Source organism: Calypte anna, chromosome 5, assembly GCF_003957555.1.
Source record: "Calypte anna isolate BGI_N300 chromosome 5, bCalAnn1_v1.p, whole genome shotgun sequence".
Lineage (NCBI taxonomy): Eukaryota > Metazoa > Chordata > Aves > Apodiformes > Trochilidae > Calypte > Calypte anna.
The window spans coordinates 8,338,523-8,364,176 of NC_044250.1; the positions used below are offsets into that span (position 1 = coordinate 8,338,523).

The 25,654-nt window shown below is 37.2% G+C and overlaps 1 protein-coding gene across 1 annotated transcript in view; it reads right to left on the reverse strand.

The window, feature by feature from the left end:
• USP47 (ubiquitin specific peptidase 47) overlaps positions 1-23,755 on the reverse strand; it is a 46,096-nt gene extending 22,341 nt beyond the window's left edge. The window contains exons 1-8 of the mRNA XM_030450931.1: positions 23,540-23,755; positions 9,956-10,159; positions 8,938-9,054; positions 7,759-7,897; positions 6,693-6,789; positions 6,034-6,179; positions 5,178-5,257; positions 4,191-4,340 (exon numbers count right to left, since the gene is read on the reverse strand). Coding sequence (XP_030306791.1) covers positions 4,191-4,340; positions 5,178-5,257; positions 6,034-6,179; positions 6,693-6,789; positions 7,759-7,897; positions 8,938-9,054; positions 9,956-10,159; positions 23,540-23,578 — 972 coding nt within the window. The 5' untranslated portion in view covers positions 23,579-23,755. The remainder of the gene's footprint in view (positions 1-4,190; positions 4,341-5,177; positions 5,258-6,033; positions 6,180-6,692; positions 6,790-7,758; positions 7,898-8,937; positions 9,055-9,955; positions 10,160-23,539) is intronic.
• Positions 23,756-25,654: the final 1,899 nt, after the last annotated feature.

Below are 25,654 nucleotides of genomic sequence, written 5' to 3' on the forward strand. Positions count from 1 at the left end.
TAGACTCATGTGATGTGCAATTTAACAAGAAAACACAGTATGATTATTTTTAGCAATATAAAAAAGCTGGTGATCCTTCAGACCCCTCACAACTGAATGAAATATTGTGACATTACTCTTGTGGTTTCGCTGCTTACCACACACAGCAAGCTGTGCTTTGGAAAACCTGATTAGAACTCTTAAGAACACCATTAATTTGAGCTACATTAATATCCATGTATTTTTCAATGTTTGTACAGGGAGCATCATTGTTCCTCAGGTTTACTCTTTCCTGTTTCCTCCAGCTGTCTCCTATATAATCTTTAAATCAAAGTTAGTTTTGCTGATTAGGATGTATCTTAATACAACTCCTATTCTAATGCAGTTCACCATTTTCTACTCTGACAGTATCCTCAGCAAATCCAGTGATAAAGCTTCTACACTGTGATACCTATTGCATAATATCCTCTCTTTTTGAGCAATTTTTGAGTAAATGATACCTTTGAAGTTAAATCAAAGAGGTAAATATTATGCAGTCTTAGAGCTACTACGCATTTTCACCATTCCCAACACACACACTTCAAAATATAGCATAAATGATCAATGCCAGTATGGCAATGGCTATTTAAACTCTTTTTTATAGTTCAGAGAATCAAACAATCAAAGTCCAACTCACATTGTTTAGAGCCTTGCCCCACCAGTTTCTGAGAATATCCAGCTTTTAATATTCTGATTATGAGATTTATAACACTCAACATACTGAAATGCCATAACAAAAAATTCAAACTAATTACTGTCTGGCAATTTCCTTTACACTGGATACTTTTAAAGATTCAGCTTGACAGGGTGCTGGGCCATCTCACTTAAATCACATTCCTAGCTAGAAAGAATGGACCAGATGATCCTTGTGGTCCCTTCTAACCTGACATTCTGTGATTTTATGAAAGACAGGCATTTAGGACACACTCTTCTCCACAAAAATGTATTATGGTATTTGAAGTAATGTCATCGTTTGAATTTGATGAACTATGAAAGAGGGCTTTCAGGCTCTTGAGAGGGGTGGAACAGAGAGCAGTCTATCCCCTCCCATTAAGCCATGACAAGTAGTTTAACAAGTACCTTGAAACTTGGAAACCTTCATTAAAAGTTACACAATAAAAGGCAATTAGGCAAAACTTTGGAAAAAACTAGAAACTAACTTCCATCTCAGATTTGCAGAGCTCATCTAGTTTTATCACATTCAAGGAAAATATATGACCTTGTTGTTACTTTTTAAAAAACTAGCTCAGTAAACATCACATACATTTTCTACTTGCTTTCAAACAGTTTTAGTTCAGCAACGATACCACAAAGTAAGTTCACACAGAAGTCTAAATTAATTTCTGCCCAGAAAAGGCCTAGCTGTATGCATATTTAGACCCACAAAATAAAGGGTGAAATACAAAACACAGTGAATACTAATAACACTTCATGAAGCAGAACTGTACTTGCTACGTATCCAGAATACTTGTATTATTAGCCTTTTGATACTACAAAACAATTTCCAGTTCTGTAGTTACATAATTTCAGCATGCCAACTGGTTCCTCACTGCTTCAACTCTTCTTTGAGCTGTTCTTCATCTTGCAAAATTATCGTCAAACAAATTTTGCATTAAAAAAAAATCTTTGTAGCTTGTATCTAATGGTTACATTCAGACATCTACACCAAATATACCGGTACCTATAATTAGTGAATGAATTGCTTCTCCTGTTTACCTTCCTGAAATAAGCTACATATTTTTGTCTGTATTTCTAGTGAACTCACAAAAAGACTGATTCAGATTTGTTTTCTTTTTTTAAAACCATGTCCTTGAACAATGCAGACAGTGAAAGCACTTTTTCAGAAACCTTGAGATTCATTCAGACAAGATGTCAGTGCCTCAGAGATTCCCTAACGAGTTCGTAGCTATGTAGTCATTACATGAACTTGGGTGATGGAGTGAGGAAATAAAAAAAAATAATTAAAAAATGCAAACCTTAAAAACATATTGAAGAATTTCAGAACTACTTGGTATTAGGAAATAAAAGCAAGCATAACATTATCCTTCCAAATTCTTCAACGTTCCTATGTATTTAACAATACATACATATTTATAGATAAATGCAACATTTCAGGTAGCTACAATTTTTTTTGTAGTACACAATGTCGAACAGTGGAATAATATACTTTATGTGGCATTCTAAATTTTAACCTTACTTTTAGCTTTTACATCCATTCTCTCTGATTAGAAAGTAATGGAAAATCACTTACCTCTAACTAGAGTTCTTTGAAGGTAGTATCCTCCTTAGATCCCCTATCTTGGGTTGTGTCGCCTGCTGCAAGTTCCCTCAGGAGCTGACTAGCAAGGTCTAAAAAGTTTTACATTCCCTTCTATAAGCCCTATTAGCGCATGTGTGAGGTTTTTGATCTCTCACTCATTCCCTTTTAACCTACACCTACTAAATCACCATCACCTATGGATCAATGGAGGATACTACCTTCAGAGAATTCCATTTAGAAACAGGCGATTTTTCCCTTCTCCAAAAGCAAGTATCCTCCATATCTCCCCACTGCTGAAGACTACAAAACTAAGAATTACATCTGCTATAGATAATACAAATGCAGGGAGGAGAATAAACTAAATATAATCAGAATACGAATTTAAAAAGCTCAAAAACTGAAGCATCAGTACAAACTGCAACCATGTATCTGTGTAACAAAAATCTTAAAATTATTTTCCTCAAAGTAGTAAACCAAGTAAATGCTGACTTACAGGAGAAATATCAAATACTACTAAAAGTAATCTGATATTTCAGTTCCTAATTGTTCAAGCTTTCTGTGCATTTACAAATATGCAGTCTTTTTTTTTTTTAGCATTCTGCTATAAACTTCTCTACTGAAAATTCAGTTTGAGACAAATGTACGATGCATTGTTAAATGCAGAATATAAATACACTGACTGAATCGTTTTCATTACTTGAATAGATGAATCTTGTTATTGAATAAAAATTACAACAAAATTTTTTTAGGGACTATTTCTAGAAATTAGCTTTAGAAGGTGAAAAAGGAAGTCATCTACATAAAGCAATCAATCTGTATCAATGGGATGGCAGCTCAAAACAGCTGCATTAAGCTGGATATTTCTATAAAATTTTAATGCACTGTTAAAAAGAATTCAAAGGACTATAGTAATATTAATCCTTTTAGTGAGATTAAAGTTCCTTGTTTTACTACTTCTCAGGATTGGTATTTAAAGTTTCAAAGTATGAAGTTGTTTGAACCTACACTGCAGTTTAAGCTAATTCTAAGAATCCTTAACAGAATTGCTGTTAAGAATTACGGAGTACTCGTGCTTAAAAATATTGCCAGCATACTCAATACAAAAAGAAAAATACTTCTATATAATAAATAACCCTGGTAAGCCAATTACACAACAAGTGTTTAAAACAATCATTACTGACATTTTGATTTATTCTTTCTCACAGCTTCATCCATAGGATGTATATTCTAAGTCACAACAGTGGCAAGTCACAGTTTGTAATATTTTCTTTCCAAAGGAGTGGAAAAAATTAAAAAAAACCTATTTCCCCAGATTTACTAAGCCATATATAATGCTTGCCAACATCAGTAATGCTGGAGCAGCAGTGGCAAAGAACACTGATGCATGATATGATTTATCATTAAATTGCTTGTTAAAAGCATGTGGTATTTGAGAAGTGAACTCTAGAAAGCACAGCAACAACATGGCAATTAAGCTAAAAATTCTAGGGCAACATTCTGTTCCTTCACTAAGATTTTCAACAATGCTACAAAAATTTAGCAGATGTGTCAATAAAAAGAACAACCCAAATAAAACTTAGTGATCTCAAAAATATCTTGGATAAATGCTCAAGATTTTATCAGGAAGAAAATAATTACTACAGCCCTAAGGCAATAAAGTTGCATTTCCCCTCCCCTTAGACATGCACCAGTAGGACTCATTGAAGGGCAAAAGAAAAAAACAAAACAACAAAATAAACCAAAAAGCCAAAAAAAATCTTCTAGAACTTGCTAGCTGGTTCACTGCACAAAGACGAACACCCCAAGATGGAGTATCTAGGATGATACTTACCATGTAACAAATTATACCACTGTCGCATTATGTATTCTATGTGTGTATGGATGCACTATTAGTCAGCATAATAGTACACACCACGCTAGCAAACGCCTGGCTGGAGCCGTATGGTCTGATGACCAAAGGAATATCCAGGTACGTGTCAATTCTCCACCCTTCATAGCCACATTCCAGACATCTTACGTAGTCCTTCAGCTTGCCTTGATACAGTTGATTTATAAGGTCAGCCTGAAAAAAGCAGATATTCAACAGAGCTTTAAACAAGTGAAACAGAACATGCCCCTTCCTTTAGTTTAACAATAAATATAATTTTAATAGTAATTTTTTAGTTGCATAGCTACACATTTAGAATACTGTTCCCCAATAAGACATCTAGTTCTATTGTTTTTCCCTGCCCCATCACTGCACAAAACATGTATCAAATAAGCTTCTCTAATCACCTTATGTAAGCTTCACAGTATGCTTTACAGTCGTATCCTAGGAGTGGTTACAAAACTATCAAAATTGGAATTTATACAAGCCTGATCTGGCAGATACTGATACTAGACTGATACTACAGGCGTCCTATGTCTCAAGAGATAGATGCAAAAAGCTTAATTATTTGCCAAGCTACAAATCTGAAAATTTGCCTATAACAAGTTGGCCACTTGTCAGAATGTAGCACATGTCACATATATATTCCTATCTTCGTCCTACATTAGGAGAGTGGGCTTGAGCTGCAAGAGCCTGCAACACAGCCTAATAAATACTGACAGTGAGGAAGCTGTCATAGGAGTTACACAATCACCTTGTGTGCTTCAAGTATCTTAGACTAAGTGTTCAGAGCCTGGAATACTCTAGTTTTAAGTAGGGGAGGAAAACACAGGCAACACACACTGGGAAGTAAAACATTATAGTAGCTTAACTATTGCCTCAAACAAGAAAACTGGCAACTATTGCAGACTTTCAAAAACCTCATTATTTAAAATTGATCTAATATTTTTCACAATCATCCCTAAAAAAGCCAGGAAACCCCCACAACAGTGTTACACTAATGGCTGAATGGAAAAGTTTTTATAAAATTACCTGTTCTGTTTGCTTCCATTTCTGCTCCAAAGCATCAAACATGACTCTACAAAGCTCCTGCACATCATGCTGCTGCCATGCTGTTAGAAATTTAAATTAATCTTGATTAAAATGAGAGGTGTTACTATTCCCAATACTAACTGCAGCCTGAGATGTCCTAAAAAGCTACCCGTAAGTCTGTACCTATCATTTACTACATTTTTCACTACTGAACTATTCAACTCCACAAGCAGATGCTTCTCAAATTAAGTTAGAAAAATAGGCAGCCAACTTCCTCACACTGTTTATGCATAAGCAAGAACCGAGCACATTAGCAAGAGTATGTAAAAAATTCAGAAACTCTAATATACACTAAGAAAGGTCTGACTTATTTCCCAGTATGTGTTGATCCTCTAAAACTCTTAAATCCAACAACACATCATCATGTGAATACTGCATGTAAAAACCAGCAAGTTATGGGACAAAATTACACTATATAGTCAAAAGAAGACTAATACAGTGTTTGATTTTACTGAATTTTCCATACTGTTTTCTACTTCAGTGGAATGCATGCATTTGACATCTCTGAGTCAAAACAGGTAAGTTTCTCAAAGAGCAACTTCTTTAGCAACTGTAATGATGGCTTAATTACATCTAGTGCTTTCTACTTTAATAGCCTAAACCCAGGCATTATTGATTTAAAAATCAAACCCACAACACAACAAAAGTATCAATTTAGGCTATTTTGTTTCTACTGAAATAAAGTGGATTCTAAATTATTTTTTCTTATACCAGTATTTTCCCCAATTAACAGCAGTTTATGCCCCTAAATTCGCTGCAGAAACATATATAAAAAACTTAATAGCTGCATTATTACCCTCACTACTATCCCATCCAAAACTCCGTGTAACATCTGTTGTTTCAATAGCTCTTTTTTTGCTGGTCTGAAGTAAAACAAACAGTCTTTGAAGCTGGTAGGGGATACTTGTCACAGGATCCTCTTCAGATTCTTCAAATTCCCATCTATTCACAACACAAGATACTTCACAAAAATGCTTTGAAAACATTACTCAAAGATATTTAAATCAGTATTTATTACATTTCAAGAGGTCTGCTAAACTACAGAGGTTAACTGAAGCTCTGGAGTAAGTTATTATACTATTCTTTAAATGTTTCAGTCTAACACAAACAAATGAAATAATTCTGAAGCCATTCATTGCACAAACAAAGACATGAACTGTACTCAGTATCAAACTTATTTTCAAGTTTGATGTTTTCAAGATGGGGCAAATTCTTTAAAAACCTTGTCCATGCCACAACTGACAACATCAATTAGTATTTTACTAAAAATTACAAGTTTTAAAGCAGACATACTCTGTAATAGTTTAACCTGACTTCAAGAGTGACTCAAGCTTGACATCAAGTATGCTTTCCAGTATCCAAACAAGGAAATGTTGACTGCAGGAATTCAAAAGGGTCTTCTACCATTATATGAAAGCACAAATTTAAGAATGGGTTTTAATTACATATACTCACTTATATAATGCATTTCTAAATTCAGGAGTCATGAAAAGTGTTTGTAGAAGGCTGTTCAAGTAGCAAGTCATAGCTTGATTTACTAGCCCCACATAACCTAAAAACAAAACAAGAGTAAGATTATTTAACACTTGAACAGTTAATACATCTGACAAGAAAACAATTTGGTGATAGTGTTTTAAGAACTGCAACCACCTCTTGTTATATATTATTTACAATACAAGAACAGGAAATATTACAATTGCTCATTTCTGAGGGCAATAGAGAGCAACAGTTTGTAAACAGAAATACTTTCCCTGAATGACAAAGATATTTTAATGATTGTTATGTATGCTTCACAATAATAACCAATATTTAATCTTGAATCCTGCACTAGTGGGGACATAAGTAACTGTAAATATGTTTACAGTAGATTTAAATATTGTACAGAAGAAACTAGAATTTATTAGAAAACTGTGTACTAGCTCACATATTGCCTCATGCCAACTGCTAGTTTTTATGTAGATATATTTTGTTTCTGCATTGGTTTGTGCTATCATCTCAGAACTATAAATAAGAAAAACAATCACTGAAGTGCCCACATAGATCTATATTTTAAAACCTTATCCCATAATAACCAATGAAAACAGCTACTTATAATTAGTGTCATTTTTATTCATTGAAAATTGTTTTCTTATACTCATATTGTAATTTTAAGATTTTCTCCAAAATATAAAATACTAGCAACTGTTGATAAGAGGGCAGCACATACTGAAGCACAGTGTAATAAAAATACCCAATATGCCTACTTACACTCTAAAACACCAAGTATTAAAAATAAACAATCCTAGTTCCATACCAATATAAGTAAATATAAGTAATATACTAACATAAGAATATATAAGTAGACATATAAGATACGCAGAAAAATGACAGACAATGCAGTAGTGATCTGGGATTTGGCTTTTTGGGGAGGGTTTCTTTAAATATATTAAAATTTATTTCAAAAACCTTGAAGTGCTGCTATTTGAAAATATGGTAATATAATTACAAATTAGCATTGCCTTTACAAGACAGAACACTATACCTGTCTCTGATTTGCTCAGGACTGAAGAATAAGAGTAGCTTTGACTGACATAGTCATTGGTACAACCAACAGAGCCTTCCCTTGGAAGAGGGCCTATAAATCTGTCTTGTCCACTGTCATCTGTTGTACCTGACTCCTCCTAAAAACACAAACACAAATTTTATGCAAAAATTACTCAACACATTTTTACTGAAGCACCGACAAGTTTTACTACTTTTCCTCATGGCTAAGAAATCAATTAATCTCTACAGAATTTCCCACTCCCTTAAGAAATCATTCTTCACAGCAGTGGAAGGAAATTCCTTCTACAGTACTGGATAGCAAAATACAGTACTGTCATGTATACAAAAAGCAAGTTTACAACTTGCCATCTCCTGTGTCTATAAAGTTTTTGCCTTTTTTTTTTGCCTTTTTTTCAAGTTTGCTTTTTTTTTTTAAGATATAAAAATTACAATTCAATATTCTTTCAGAATCACCCTCAAATTCTGCCCTAGTGCACAATTATTTAAATGTGGGGGCTTTTTCTCACCTTTTCTGATAATTAAGTTCACAACAAAGGCTAAGTAAGCCAGAATTATTGTGGCATGAAAGCAGAGTAATAAATCTTAATACATCACTAGCCTATCCAATTTCTGATAAATAATCTGCAGCTGTGTTTAACTGCTTAACATTTGATAAATAGGAAATTTCAAATATTTTGTTTCAACAGACAATTACTTCTAGGAAACTTTAATATATACAATTATTTTTTTCCCTGGAAGTTAAATTTGGTAGTAGGTAACTACTGTTGATACAGGACTGCTATTTCTGAGAATTCTGCCAGTGACATAATACTGTTTTCAAACATCAAGAGGAAAAGGATTAGGTATTTGATTAGATCTGTACTGTTAAGACTTATCTCTAAACACAAAGATTAATTATATAATTGTAGAAAATTACTGACAGCAAGGCATTACAAATAGTTGATAAGCATGAATAAAAAGTGACAGCAAATCACTAGTACTAGAATTGATCCTACTGAGGAGAAATCTAGAAGTATAAAATAGTATTCTGTTGAGAAGGCTTCTGAAAAAGCTTACTGGAAGAAATATACAGCCCAGTTTTATTTTCTGATTTTAGAAGAGCAATACCCAGAACATTATCCCTCCAACACTACACATGATTGAAGATTTTACTTACTGGCATTATATGAGGCTGCTCACCATCTCTGTCTGTCAAATGCAGAAAGTTCTTCTTCCCTGGCTCAAAACCAGCATCAAGAATACTTTTGTCACTGTTCGGATCTAATGGAGTTTGCTAAAAACAAAACAAAACAAAACAACAACACAGAAACAAAAACACCGCTTTATTTTTTAAAGCAGATCTATATGCAATTAAAATATTCTATAAAAGTACCTTGCTTGAAGTAGCTTCTGACACATTAAAATGAAATGAAAATACACATCCAGTACAAAAAAAATGTACTCAACATTAATATCGACAGAACTTGGGAACAGGGTTAGAAACTGTAAATTAAGTATTACAGTACAGTTCAATAGTCAGAAATTGGTTGATCTAAGAGTAGAGACACTGGTCTGCAAGTTTATTGCAGAACATCAAGCTACTTAATGTCCTATATAGCTTGCACACACTTAAAAAATCCTAAAAAGTCTACAGAGTTTCAGCTAGCATAACATTACCTGAAAAAAGTATTTTTAAAGGAATCTTACAAATTTTTCTAGGCACATCTACAGAAATCACATTAGCTAAAATCAACATCAATTTACAATGAATCACAGAAGTTCTAATAATATTTTTTTTTAATCAATTCAAATACTATAAGAAACATGAAAAATAGTGCACAATATGCTTCTGTTGAGAAAACATTTCTCAAAGAGAAGCACAGGAAAGATAAAAGATGATTTATAATGGGCATTATTAAAAATATATACTAATAATTAAAATTACCATCACAAAAATTATCATTTCTTTTGTTTAATTATTAAATACATAATTAAGAGCACATTTTGAGACTAAGAGGTAGATATAATACAAAATCAAATTCAGTCAAGTCAAAATAGTGTTATCAGTCTGCTCTGGTGTATCTACCACAAACTTTTACAGGAATTAAATAAGCACTGCACAATGCACACTTTTCTACAAAGTGAAGATTTAAATGTTTGCTATCATGAAGAAGTAAAAAGCACTTTTGCCATACCGTATCAGCTACATTATCTCCATTTCCCCACACTAAATCAAAAGTTCCATTCACGTAGCCCACTTTTGAAGCCACATCTTCAAACAGCCTTTTAAGTGGTGTGGAAGCTGGCAGGTTCAAGGTAACACGCTCATTAACTGTCTTGGAATTTGTGGTATCTTGTATTATACAAAGCACCCTGGGCTCCTCAGCAGCACTTTCCACCTGAAATGGCAGCAGGCAACAACTAATGAGTAAAGCTGATAACAGTTTGGAGTTTAATTGAAAATTAAAGCAAGACTTCACCATTAAGACATAGTATATTTTTACAACAAGGATCCTAAAACTGGACTTTATTTTTAAAAGCAGATGTAAGAAAATTAAGACCCTTCCCATTTTGGAAAAACTATGTTAAAGCAATCTTTGTTTTTATAGAACAAGACAGAATTTAGATGGGTGTAGCATGTAGACAAATAAACTGCTCAAGTTCTGCTCTGTTTCAGCCAATAAGCAGATAGAAGACTTCAGATCAGGAGCAGACTTTAAAATCATGAGTCACAGCTGAAATTCTGCCTGAACAGCATAAGAAAATTACCACTGCTATTTTTCTGGTTTAAGATATATGGAAGTTGCTGTTAAAAATCTTATTATTTTGACTAGTAGTCATTTGGCAATCTTGGATGAAAGTGGCAATGGAATAGCAATAAAATTTTATGGATCCAGGTAAACCAAGAAAATGGCATCTTCCCAGCCCTTAAAAGCGAGGAAGTTAAAGATGTAGGCACTATCAATTAATTTTCTCAATTTTCCAAACTTGTAGAACGATAAGGAATACCTAATATTAAAATGCAGGTCACACAAGACAGCATCAGCTCAGTGAAAGGAATTACTAGTCCCCAGAGATTCAGCCTTTTCAACTGGTAAAACAGAAAGAGTTAATAATGGATGTCAGAGCACCCAAACCTCTGTCAAAGGGAAGATCATCTAAACAGGTTAAAAGATATATGCAGCACTCACAATTTTGAGTGGATAGAATCATTTATCTAGTTCATACTATAACCATGCATTATGTCATAAGCATCTTCTAGAGAATAAAGAACTACAAAGATGATTTTAATAACTTCAGCATCCCCTGTATTTCTTCACAACCAGCCTCATACCACCAATGACCATCATGAGTGGTACAGTCTCTTATGAGAGCTCTTATATCACCAAACCTTTTAAAAAGAAATATTCTAGCTGATGCTGCATCCCTTCACTTCACAGAATTTCAAGATTAGCTGACAGTCTTCATTCAACTATAAAATAAAACGTTAGATGACTGCAGTGCCTGTTCCTATCATCATCAGAAAGTAACTGTTAGAGGGAAAATAAAACCATCACCCCCAAAATCTTTATTATGTTAGTTTGCTTTAGACTGTTATATTTTTTGTTTTCAGACTTTAAAGTCCTGTTCCTCTAAGTTTATCAAATGCAATGTAATTTGTGGAAATCTTCGTTAACTGTGTGCTCACAAAGATTCAAGGCACCTTTTCCAGAAAACCTACTAACTGTCTGTCATCTACATAAATTTAATCTCCACTGGTTTATGAACCAAGATGACAGACAAAACTACTCCTAACACTAACCACACTAAGAAAACACAATTTAGAAGTCAAAGTAATTTTGATATATTATATCCTCACTTTTATCCAAGCACCCACAGAGACCAGAGACACACAGGGATGAAACTGAGTGAAGTAAAATTAAGTTTCATGAGAGTGAAATTCTGGGTTCTTTCCTCTAAATTCCCCAGTACAGCTCCATTCTTCAATTATGATCCAGATTCCACTCTAATGGTAGAGGCTTGCTCCAGATGAAACCCACCCTCCTCTATACAAGAGATCAGAGATATTACCAGGCATTTGCCACTATTCATACAGCTTAACCTAGGAAAACATAAGTTAGCTCAGACATAATGATTCCCAATGCTCCTACAACTTGATCTGCTACTGTGTGTGACCACATCAGGAGCACGAGTTCTCTGCTGGACACCCAGTTCCTTGCAGCCCTATTGCCTTTACATAACCAACATCCCAATTATCCTCCTCCGCAGAGGATTCCTATATTCAACCTCTCCCTACTCAAACGTTCTCCAATACCTATGATTGTGACTTCTACAGGAGTTGTTATGAAAATCAGACACCCAGTATTTGATGGAAATAACATTAAGTGACCGAATTACAGAAGATTACAGAAGATTTGCTGGTTGGGTTGCTGGATGTTCCATGTCAGACAAATCCTCTCTTACATGTTCACAAATGTAATTCTGACAGACTGAACTGGTTTAACTCAGGGTTAGTATAGCAGATGGTATTAAGCCATCATTTGTGCTGTCACTGCTTCAAGTTGCTCATAGTAAATAGTTAAACCAAATATAACTTCAGCATAACTCTGGTCATGACAAGCATTCCCATGTACCATCTGAACTACCAAATGAAAAATCTTGTTTGTGGCTACTTTGCACAAAAACAGTGTAAAAGGCAATACTGGCCAGTGACAAGCTTCTAAACTATTTTGACAGACTGTTATCAAACTGAGACCACAAAGTAAACAGAAAACTTAATTTTAGTTATTACATAACCTGAATCAACAGCTACACAGTACCATTTTTAAATGAAAAGCTATTGAAGGCCAAAACCCCACACACCAGTGTAAAAGCATACGAACACATACTCAGTTTGAAGCATCCACTGTTAAGACTGCATTTAATAGGTATGTAATCTTTGTCTTGAAGAACATGCACAAAAATTCAATACCTCATGCTCAAGTTAAGAAATAAACAAAAGCTACAGCACCATGCTGTTACTATGCATCTTGGTTAAAATTTTATAAAGTCAATTTCATCTGTCTACCTGTGAAAATTTCTTCTTCATTTCAGCAAAGATACTTTGTCTGCAACTCCAAAACATATCCTATAGTATATAAAACAAAATTAACATAAAATAATTCTTTATTAACAAGACATAATTCTTTAAAATAGTACATGAACTTTTTCAGTGTTATTTAAAATAAATGTTAGTTAAGTTGTAATACATTATAGACTACATTTATTAAAGTAAAAAAAAAAAGCAAATGGACAAGAAAATATAAACAACTCAAGATATAAATTTAAATTAATAAAATCCTTCATTATATTAAGAAGTCCTCCAGACATAGGTAAACACTTTAGCTCAAATGTCTCAAGTTCAACATCAGCATATAACCCTGTAATTCAGTTTACTGTAGCATTTATAAATTATGTCACTATGCAGTTTTGCATGAAACTGTTCCTCATGACCGATTTATTTTCCATAGGTTTGTTTTTATTAATAGGAACCCATTTTTAAGTACTCTGCTGAAGGTAACAAAGAGATGAAACTATTGACTCTTCTTATTCCCAATACCCTCACAGTAAGCCTGCCTGAGAATTTCTGTTGCACCACCAAAAATGCAACAAGACACATTATCTGCACAAACCTATTTTCTGACTATGGACAAATGTTCTGGTTTGAGAGGACCAAGACAGAAAAAAACCTTCCTGGGACAGCCTCAGCAGCTGCCAGGCTGTTGATGGCGGCAGTGATGATGAGGAGCATCTGAGCCATGGGAGGAAAAGATGGCTCAGGCGACCCAAATGGATCCATCAGTGTTCTTTCCCATAGTGCTCAGTATAAAATGGTTCCGAAGAGAGATATCTGGGGGCTTCTCAGCCTGATGAGCTGGGCAGACTAAGGCCTGTCTGATGCTGATCCTCATTTCCTCCCTGGAGAAGAACATCATTCCCAGGGACAGGTCACTTTCTGCCTTCCCAAACAGGACCACCTTGGTTGCTCCAAGACTGCTGTGAACTGTCACTGAAACCCTGGGCTTGGACACCTCCATCTGCTGCCTGGTCCAGTGGGGGACTGGTGTGGTTGGGAAGTCATTAACAATTAAGGAGGGCAAGCTCCATGTTTATGTATCTGTGTATACATTTGTAATTGGCTATTACTACCTCATTAAACCTACCCAAGTTTTTTCTTCCAACCTTAAAGTCTTTCTCTCTTACTCCCTTCTTCATCTTCCCCTGGGAGGGTAGTGGGGAATAACAGAGCATTTGCCACTGTCTAGTTATTGTCTAAAACCATGACTACAAACATCAAATTCAGTAGTTTCTGAATCTGAAGTAATGCATTTTGTATTTTTCCAGAAAGGAAAAACATAATGTAAGAATGAAGATGCTAATAACATAACTGCTCTTTTTCAAATTTCTTCAACTGCACCCTCCCTTGAGATTATCAAAACATAAAAACCTGACATAATCTTTGTTGACGTGCCCCATTTGCCCCACTAAATGACCTACAAAAATAGCCCAAACTAGATTACTGCATTTAACTTCTCAGCAAGATGACACATAGGACAAGATAGGATATTCTTTGCATAGAGAGCTAAAGTTCCGGTTTTGATTAGTAATTGTATCAATTGTTTTCTCTACATACCAATATATAATTTCAGATTTGACAGAGGCTCTCAAAATTAAAAAAAAAAAAACACCAAAACCACAACAAAAACAACAGCACAAAACCCAAATCAAAACAGAAAACAAACCCCACCAAACACCAATGCTCTCAAAAGTTACATATATTTTGCTAAGGTGTCTTAAAGGTTGAGTCCCTGAAACATAATTTTGTAATTACAGTTTCATAATATTGATAGTCATCAATATATTACCTCGTGATAAAGATGCCTCCTCATCAGTACCTCCAAAGAGCCCTTATTTTAGCCTGAATTCCTTGTCTCCAGACAGACAAATCAAATATGCCTCAAGAGGCTTGTGTAACCTTTTAACATTCTACTTTACTTGGTACATGCAGTGGAGGGTAGAAGGGGAGTACAGGCTCTAGGCTTTAGCTGAACTGGACAGAAGTATCTACAAAGTTGCTTCCTATAATATTCTATTCTAAGAATACTCTTATGCTAGGTTCTCAGCTTTTGATTTCTCAGTGAACGAGAAGCATTGAAACATTAACACTTGCATCCCAAGTCACTCCATCTTTTACACTCTTCCATTTCTAGAAATGAGGTGATGTTCCCCAATCTGCATGTTGAACATTTCTGACTATACATCAGACCAGACACACAAGAGACTTTATAATACAATATGCAATCAATACACAGGCCTGACATAAGCAGACATTGTAGAACAGCATTCTACATAACCAGTTATCCCATGTATCTTTCTGAAAACTACTTTGTCATTTTCCCATGAAAGATCTGCATATCTGAGTTACAAAGCATAAAGCATATTGTAGTACTGAAGCAATTCAAACTGTCATTCTGTACATATTAACAAAGGAAACATTGTTATTAATGTCATTTGCAGCACTGAGACATAAACTTTGACCATATAGGTTCTGTATTTGTTAAAAATAAACAAAAAATTGTTACTAGACCTGTCAAATCAATATGCAAATGCAAAACTATTAAAATATTTTCAGAGATTGAAAGTGAAACCTAAAGCTAAGCTCAAATTTTCATGTAGATTCTACCAAAAATTTTCAAATTCCTTTTCAATGGGCAAAAATATTGACACCATGAATCAGTAAGTAAAACCACAAATTTCAGGTGAAGATCTTAACTAATAGATGAGTATGCATTTCCAGCAGGTACAAGCAGAAACGAAATTTGGTAGCTTCAGTCACAAAACAATTACTAGAGTTTGTGTACTACACTGCCTTACATTTTACTTCTGAAGTACCATCACACTCATTACATTACAAACATTAATTACAAACTGGTTTGTTACAACTCTTTGTCAGCAATGAGATACTGGTATCAAATCAGCTCCTTGAGAAACAACAAGGGTATTACAGGAATTCCTTCACCTCTTCTAAGAAGTACAACCCATTAAACACCACTCTGGATACATGTTGACAGCACTGCATCTGCACAGAAATATCAAGGACAAAAACCTTTCAAATATATAGCAAGAGAGGGAAGATAAATCAGTGAGTGCTCGTTACCACCTCTACTCTAAAAATCTACCCCATGCATTTTGAATTATGGACTTCTGAGAGTCCTTTCAGTCCCCAGCTCTCTTCTTCCCCCAGCTGGCCATCCTTTTTGCAGTCCAACAAAGGTCTTTCTCAAACGGCCACCTTCCCTGATTATAACCAGGTAACCAAGCCACTCCCCTAGGAAGTAAAAAAAAAAATTACAAAAGTCCTCAGAATAAGAAAAGCTTTGAGCAGGTGGCCACCATCTTTTTGGACAGTGCTGTCATTACTCATCTTCTGAAGAAACCAGAAATCAGACTCTCATTTGGCTTTATTTTAGAGGAAAGAAGCAACTTGCTGGACAGCTTACTAGACTAATCCCTTCAAAGCACTGCAAGTTGTTACTCAACACAGGTGCCCTACTGCAGCCAAGTTTCATTACAAGAGGGAACAGTGCTCTTAGAATTCTGTTTCAAATGCCTGAACCAAAACATACTTCACAAAGAAGTATTTTATAGTACAACTCATGGCAAACTGAATACAGTTTGCCTAAATGCTGATCCCTCAAGATCTCAATAAAGAGAATAATTTTGAGCTGTTAACTTGATATATCATGTGTTGGAATATATCCCGAGGCAACATAATTCTGAAGAACCTTTAGATGCAATCATTTAAATTTTGAATCTGACTGACTGACTTTGTGGTATAAGGTTTGTGAATACCTGAATAACATACTTTATCCTCAACTTCAATTTCTCCATTATATCTAGAGAGACTTCAGACAAAAACCAAACACCTGTGCTTTGAAGCTAGCAAAACTGAACAGAAGTTTTCTGTCCCACTACTAGTGAGGAAAAAAATATTCACAGAGAGCTTAAAATACCAACACTGAAGAATATATACCCTGATTCTGACCACTTTCCTAATCACTGAAAGTTTGCCCGCCTGCCCACCCACCCCTCCTTTTTTTTTTTTTTTTTTTTTTTTTTTTTTTTTTTTTTTGCCCCAGGATGGAATATCAAGGATTCACAAGACTTATGGAAGCCTTTTCAGTCTGTCTTCTTGACTAAAACAAGACTGGAAAATAAGAAGGAAAACTATCAAAAGCTTTAAGAGCTCCAGAAGCAGCAGTCTTGCTCTCACCTGCTTATTTACACCCCCACACACTCCCCTTTCTTCTGCTGGTACAAATAGTCATGCAGCTACATGCTAAGCAGGCTCAGATAATTAATCCTTCTTAAAATCAATTATTTCTGGTTGGTTTTCCAGTAGGTTAGCTTCAACATGAGTCAGCCCTCTAGCTTCTCAAAAGAATCACTGTCCTGGAAAAGTAGTCATGGATATATTAGTATCAGTAGAGGAGGAGGAGGAATGTTTGAAATGCATGTGTGAGATTTAGAAGTAGTTACATTACTAAACATCAACACCACCAGGATGTAGCATAACTTTCTTTGGTATCCTGAAAGACTGAAATGAAACTCTCCATCCTTAGATATGAGACTCTGTAAACGTCAGTGCTGCTCACAGGACAAGAAACGTAACTCTCCCTTCAATCCTGAATGTCCTTAAAGAGCAGAAAGTGTCATGCAATAGTAATGCTTTTGCCCTCACACAATGCTCACTCTTTTTCCAACCTGCTATAGACACAGGATAACTGCTGAGGATCACAGATGGGGCCACACTGAGACCAATGGCCGTGGATGAGCAAACCATAATAATATTTTCCTAAGGTTGAATTGCCCTATGCAGAAAGGAGGCAAAGAGGTACAAAATGAAAATCTGTAGCAGGGCCTCTGTGATCCTGTTGATTCTTTTGGGAAAAGGGGTACCTGTTTTACTCTCTTCTTTGCCCCAAGAAGATCATGAATTCCTTCGCTTTCAAAGATGCTCCTCAGGTAACATAATTTTAAAGAAAAAAATAACAAATGTTTGCCACCTCACAGAAGCAGGCATTGCATGCCAGCTTTTAATAGTCACTCCTGTTAAGTTATTTCTGCAGTACCTACATACTTACAGCCTAATATTTCCAACTTTTTAAACATGTCCAAAAACAATACCACACACCAGAAATAAAGAGTATGTTGTAAGATTAGAGTTCACCTTTGAGAGTTTGTTCTTACTATTGTGCATTACTGAATTGTTTGGAAAAGCATTTATAAAAGAATAGAAAATCACAACCAGAAAAATTTTTTATGGGGCCATAAAGAGGTAAGGTACCCACAGTGTTTAAAATGAAAATTATATGACAGGGTGGCACACGTCTGGGGACACACAAACTGGTTATCAGAATATTTACTTTTCTGGTTTATGGAGGCTACTTTCCATTTAATTCTGTACTGTAAAAGACCTTAAATATATCTTAGTTAAGAGCATCTTGAAAAACGAGTCTTCAGAGGCTTATCTCCTAAAGGAGAATTTTAAGGCAAAGGTTTAATTAACTACAAAAATCACCAGAAGCATATGCTAAAGAAATGGAACTCTGAATCATGTCTCTCAAAATACACAGATAAAACAATGTAAAAATTAGGAAGGACCTAGATTTTTCCATGTTTATATTATATTTATGAAAAAAAAATGAAAGTTGTTATATCTGGTGTTTTTTCTTTTCCATCACTAATTGTTACTGATCTCAACACAAGTCCTACACAAATCAGTAGTAAACACACCTGCCTTCTATTCCGTTAACTCTTGCAGAGCTCTGGCAGGCTTCATCAAAAATGGTACTTATTTCTGCATTTTGACATTATTTACATTGAACACTTTCACAGTATATCAAGTACATCTCTCATACAGCTTGAGCACTCATCAAATCTGTGGCATTCATGCATGCTTCCTCATGTTACTTAAAAGGCTTTTATCAGGGTGGTTACTGAAAAGATATACCTGAAGTGCAGCACAATAACCAGTTTTAACCTATCCACAGTATTACCAATATAAAAATAAATATATATAAAAAATAAACAGTTGCTGTTTTTCCTTGTGGTCATAATCATGAAGATTAAATTGAAGCAAGTGATTTCTACCAATTTTATGACTTTTTCTTTACAACATGGCAAACATCCTTTTCAGAAGTTACTTCTCCTGCCAATGTTGTGCAAGACCACTTGTCTTGCAAGACAATTACATTCCAAACATTGAAAAAGGCAAAGAAAACATACGCTTCACAGTGCCTGAAACTATGATGGAGGTGGTTATAATTCTATCATCAGTTTAGAAAAAATTGTAATGATTTAGTACTATTTTCAACTACCAGTTTAATCACCAGTGACCCACAAAACACTAGAGAAAATTGCTTTTTTTTTTGTCTGTGGATATGTTAAAATGAGTAAAAATCCCTACATTAAGTTCTATGATATTTACTTGTATTCTATTTAGTAATAATTGTAGCTAGCAGCACCTAAAGACTGAGGTTCCAGTACCAAGTACTACCTGAGAGGCTGTTGACACTTCTTAGGCAAAAACATTTCATCAGATGATCGCAAAATTAGATGGCTGATATTAAATAATTATCCTGCCCATCTTTCTTACACTACAGATTACATACCCAGATGTATAAAGCAATGGGAACTAACCTATCACAGAGAAGACCACTGTCTGAACTAAGTAGGCAAAGATCTTGCATTCTGTTCTCATGCCTTATTCACCAAACTAAATTGCTGCCTGGATATTATTCAGGAAATGTCTGTTTGCAAGGAAAAAATTACTTAGTGGAATTCTGTGTGCATTTTCTTTTCACTTCCCAAATTTGAATTCCAGAGTATCTGCTCAGTCACTGGCGTAGTCAGTTTCTCTATTTGTCACAATCATAGCTTTTTGCTTTAGGATGGAGCACACAAATACAAAAGCAGGAAAAACTGATAAATAACACAAGCTGTAACCATTTGTACAATCTCTGAATCCTGAGGAATGAAAGGATGCCATCAGCACTAAAAAGAACAGCATGCCTTTACTAAGCAGAAATGCAAAACAGTTCTCTTCTAATGAGGACATCAGAGCAATACCCATCAAGAAACATACTTTTTGCAATGCAGAAGAGAGACCTCAGACCTGTCTTGATTAGAACATTTATTTTCTATGAGATAGATTCAAAGTAAATTTAAGTTCTAATTTTCCTCTCAGAAAAACTTAAGTGCCCTCCCTTCTAATAGCACCATTTTCCTATTTCCATTACTATCTTACTTACACTGAAGGAACCTTTCCTTCTCCAAGGTTCCCATTTTACTAGACTAATGGGGGGAAATTTGTGACCTAACAAAGTAACATTTAAAAAAACACACTTAGGATTTACTGCCAAGGTGCAGCCATCTTTTGTATGTTACTCAATGACTTCTGTTTTGTGGAACAGAAAAGACTGAATTGTGCAACTTATCTTTCAGATGAAGTGGGAGAAGGAATGAGAAAAGGAAACAGAACATGGACCAGTTCACACTGAACCCCAGATGTAGTGAACAGGGATTCTCACTGCCCCCACCATAAGGAATTATTTGCTACGCAATTACAGGAACAATTAGAGGAACAGTTGGGAAAGTATTAGGCAGTGGTGGAGAAGCAAGAACAAATTTATTAAATGTCTGTATAACTTGGGCAAAGATTATACTATAAAAAGAAATGTGTTCTTAGAAAATACTTTAATACATCTGTCCTAAATGAAAAAACTTTATGCCAAAGTTACAAGCAAGGAAAAATAACAAGGCCCTGATTACCTGCACATCAGAGATGCAGATGAACCTACGCAATGTCCATAAGAAAAATTTTCATTCTACTAAAAATACTTCAAGTGCAACAGTAAAACCACTAGTATTTTGTATTCAAAAAAGATGCTATTACTCTTTACAAAATCTAATGAAAAATCCACGCACCTTGCTTTAAAACAGCAATCTGAGCTTCTGTTACCATACACAGATCCACAGAACCACAAACTTGAGACTTAAAAACAACCTAATACCTGTCTTAGCCTTCTTAAAACAGAAGATGTTAATGTTATGGATAACTCCTACTCGCATGTCTACCATGGCATAACATAAGCTTTAGACAAGAATCAAGATGCTCTTCCCATCCACTCCTTTTGATAATGAGTCATTGCCCAGATTTGCCCAAAGCAAATATCATCACATTTCTTCTTGCTCTTTTACACTGGAATGCTAAGGAAATATACAGCTGTGTACTCATCTTCAGCAGATGTTGGTTCACAACCCAGTTTAATACTCAAAATGCGCAAGACAGTGAGCTATACAACTGATACCACTGAGCCTATTGTGAACAGACAAAACCATGAACTGTAATCATTTATCCTCCCCTAAAGGGCAGGACAGAAATTCCAAATGACCTGCTTTGCCACCAGCTGATGATAATGACTTAATAGGAATATTTAGGAAAAGGCTGTTGAAGACTCTAAGACCTGGAAAATTCTGTTTACCCAAAACTCAGAGTATTCTCTGCAATGAGGCTATTAATGAATGTCAGAAGGACTTAATTTGAATGCTATAGCATAAAATGTGTTTAATTTCCTATTACTGAAATAGAAATTAGGATATCCTGAAAAACATTGGAAATGTTGAAGATAAACTTCTATTAAAACATATACACACTTATAAAACCAGGCAGTATTAACACAAATAGTTAATTTGTTTTCCTACACATTTTTTTGCATGTTCTGTTCAGTTTTGTTTGCTTACAAAATGCACAGGAGCACAATAATGAACTTGAGAAAACTTGCTGAGAAAAAGCAACTCTCCCTAGAATTATCAATGTACAAAGTTTATTGATTTCACACTGTGTTAAAGATACTCATATCTATAATAACATGTATTCATCTTCCTTTACTTCCTTGAATGTAATTTTATTTGTAGAGAGGGGAAGTAAAGATCCTAGTCCAATGACTCAGTTAAAAATACTCATCTGAATCATGTATATATTCTGAATACAACTATAAAGCCAACAGGGATACTATTAATACATATAACTAGAGAAACAGCCTCAGCTAGCTGCTTTTATTAATCATCTTGTCTGTTCCAGTTAACTACAACTAATGCCACAAGGTTTCTCCTGCCAGACCCCTTTTTTTCATGCTTGTTTGTTTGTTTTTAAAAGGAAACATTTAAGTATACTCGGTAGCATCTTCTATCCCTGGGCTCTAAGGTCCTTAAATACTTTTTTGAAAAGAGCAAATATATAAGCATACTAAGTACTACACTGCAACCCTTTTTAGAAGTTCCTAGAGAGTTCTTTCCTGTAAAAACACTTAGTCCTTTAAACCTTAGGATTTTAAGAAAGCAAACAAGAGGTAAAGTTACAATTGTACACGGAGAAATTTGTTTCTGAAATTCAGTATTGCTGTTTGTTTCAATGTTCTGCTCATGGACACCACCTAAGGAAGAGCACTGCATTTTGCTAAACTCTATGAATTCCTTTCCTCAAAAAGCTTCCCATAAGAATACACCATGGAAAAGGCAGATGTTAAACACTGACATTTGACGAAAAACAACAGGGATGGTTTGAGTAATTTATAAGAACTGTAAAGCCGTCAGACAAGCAGGCTGACTATATATACATATATATATATATATATATATTTCATGACCTGGTCATGAAATAAAGTTTCTGCTAACATTAGTTTACGAGTAACTGTTTGCAAACATTTTACGCCGTCACTAGAAGACTCCTTCCCCTGAACAGTATCGTTGGTACTTGACACGTGTCATTTGCCTATCGCTAAAGGACAGAGGCTTAGCCTTCCTCTTTCACGCAGGCTCTTATCTTTAGCCTCTGGCCAAAACCAAGCCTTGTCTCTTCCTCCTGCAGCAGAGAAAAGATAAGGGCCCCCCCAGTAAAGGTAACTAAACCCACTACTGACCCGGGCCCACATCTCCTGCAACCACCACAGTCCGCTTTCTGCAGCGCTTCGAGCCGGCGCCGGGGAGGGACGGAGCTGCCCCACGAATTCGGCAGCAGCCCCCTCGGCTGCCATTTCGCACGCCAGACCCTTTCCCCCAACCAAGAATGCCCTTGGGCAACTACGGACCGCCTCACCGCCAAGGCCTATTCTCTCCTCTACTCCTTTAGCTCAGGCCCTCACTGGGAGCCTGCGCTCCCCCGTTCCCAGCCGGACGGCTCAGCACAAGACCCATGGCACAGGGAGGGGAGCGGCCCGGCCTGCGACCGAGCGCAGGCGCCGCCGGCCCGGCCCGGCCCTAGCCCCACCGCCGCGCAGGCCGGCCTCCCCGCATGCCGCGACACAGACAGGTGCAATACTTCGGCCGCCTCCGGGGCCTTGCACAGCCAGGCTGGGCCCCAGCCTCCTCCTCCCCACACCAGGACACACGAAGAAATCTCACCCGCCCCCCCGCACCACCATTAACCCTCGGCCCGGCCCCCCGAGCGCCAAGGACTGCTCGACCCCCTCACAAAGAGGCCCCCCCCCCCTGCCGCCGGGCCTTCCAGCGAGACAGCGAAGCCGAGCCGGGCCAGGCCAGGCCTTCTCCTCCACCCCCCCACTCCTCCCCGGCCAGCCCCGGCACGGTAGGCCTCCGGCATGCCGAAGGGGTTACCACTGCCTCCCCCTACGACGTCCTGCCCGAGGCTACTCCGCCCCGACCCCGCTCTGTCTCACCTCTTTGGGGACGAGCTGGTTCTCCTCGCTGGGCACCATGGCCGGTGCTGCGCCGCTGGGCCCGCAGCAGGCTGAGCTGAGCGTCGTCGTCAGCAGCGGGAGGCGGGGGTAGGCCAGCGGCTCATCCTCCTTCTCCTCCTCCGCCACCGCCCCAGCCGGCGAGGGCAGAGCCAGAGCCACAGCCCCCACCCCCTCCGCCAGTGCCAATCAATGGGGAAATGGCCGCTGGCGCCACTCTCGCGAGAGCCGAGCCGGACCCGCCGCTCGGGGGCGCGTCCTGACTCCCACCGCGCTTTCGCGCCGGCGGCTGCTCCCTCGCCTGCGAAGTGTGGGTGTCAGCTCAGTGTTAGGAGCGGGCTTGGAGGTGCAGTGTGTAAACCCCATAAATGTCCGGGGCAGAGCCAAACGGTCCACGCTCGGGGGCTGTAAATGGCTCCCAGCTGTCACCAGCCTTCTCCTGTCCCCCGTTCCCCCGCTGTGACTCTGCCCTAGAGAGCGGCGGCTGGCATGGGTCTCAGGGCGGATCGGTTGAAGGCCTTACTGCCGCCGTTCGTCTCTTCGCTGTGTCCGTGGCGGTGTGAGGTGGCCCCTCCGCGCCAAGGTGCCCTGAGCTCGAAGCTGGCTCGAAATAAAGTTGGTTAGGATTGGGTTCCACTGAGTGAGTGAGGAGGCAGCATTTGCAGAGATCATGGTTTGCAGTTGCGGGAGAGAGCTTGTAAGGGCCTCCCGTGCCCGTGGGGGCCTTATCCTGGTCGTGAGAAGACTCGACCCCCGGGCCGCTGGTGTGTGGAAGCACTAGGCCTCTGTCCTGAGGGGATGGGAGATGCGGGAGCCAGCCTGCCCGCCACCCCGGGGCGCTCCGCCTTTCCTCACGCAGCTTTCCCGCCCCGCGCCTGTGAGGGTAAGGGAAATGGGGGGTGTGGGTGTGCTATTTGAGTTTGTTTTGACTCGCTTTCCTCCTCTCATCTGCATATAACTTGCTGGTGCTTTGTTGTGGGGTTAAGAGACCAGGCGGAGTGGAGGATCTCGCTTAAGCACAGTTGATCTTTTTTTTTTGGCGCCCAGTTCTCCAAAGTTGTACTGTGAAGTTCAGTATGTGCTTGCTTTCCTATAAATTAAGGGTCACTTCACTTTCAAAGGAAATGCAAAGATAATTCTGTCACATCACTTAATTGTTGACTATTGTCTGCAAGAAGCTTAAATATGTCTGTTTTTCATGCCACCTGAGGCACACTAAAAGCCACATACTGATCACTAGAATAATTAAAATGAACATTTTGAGGAAACTAATTATACATTGCTGTCTGCTTCCCTGCAAAATAGTGTCTGAATATAAAACATTGTACTTATCCAGTAAGAATTATATGTGGTAGTTGTACATTTTTGTACAAGTATTTTTCCTATTATTTTAGTGTCCTCTTGTGGAAAAAATGCAGAAGTGAGGATACTTACTGGTTTTATGTTCAAGAAAGTTTGCTCTTTGGGACAGATTTTGAAACTCATTGTACTGGAGACTATTGGAAAAGTATTGTGAAGACTTACTAAAATTAAATTTTTCCTTTTCACCTTTGAAGTAATTAAATTCTCAGGTTCATCTGTCACAGACATTTTTCAAAGATGGGGTAAGAAGCATGTTTTTGAGTCAAGACATAGAAGTAGTATTTATAATGTTAGTAAGTATAGTATATACTATATATGTAGTATCTATTAGTATAGTATTTGTAGTATTAGTGCAGTATTTTAACACCTTGGTGAATATTTTAAGGCCTCTGTGAATAACAATATCTGTAGTTTTATTTTCATCTTGCAAGTGTGCTGTGTGTCTTTTTTAAGTTTAGTTTCATGAGCTAAGCACAACCCTTGCTGGCAGCTCACTTGAAACAATTTTTTGAGTGTGTTCTGGACAGACTTTAATTAAATAACTTACAGGAGTGAAGTTATTTATGCAGTAAATGTTAGGAAGTTCTTTGAGACAGGACCTCTTGCTCTCTAATTTTAAAATATGTAGCACCTGGAAGACACTCATCTTAGTGAGCTATTTAAACTCTTAACACAATAAAATAAAGCATCAAGGCAGGAACCTGGGAGTTACTTGCTTTTAATAATACTTTATGC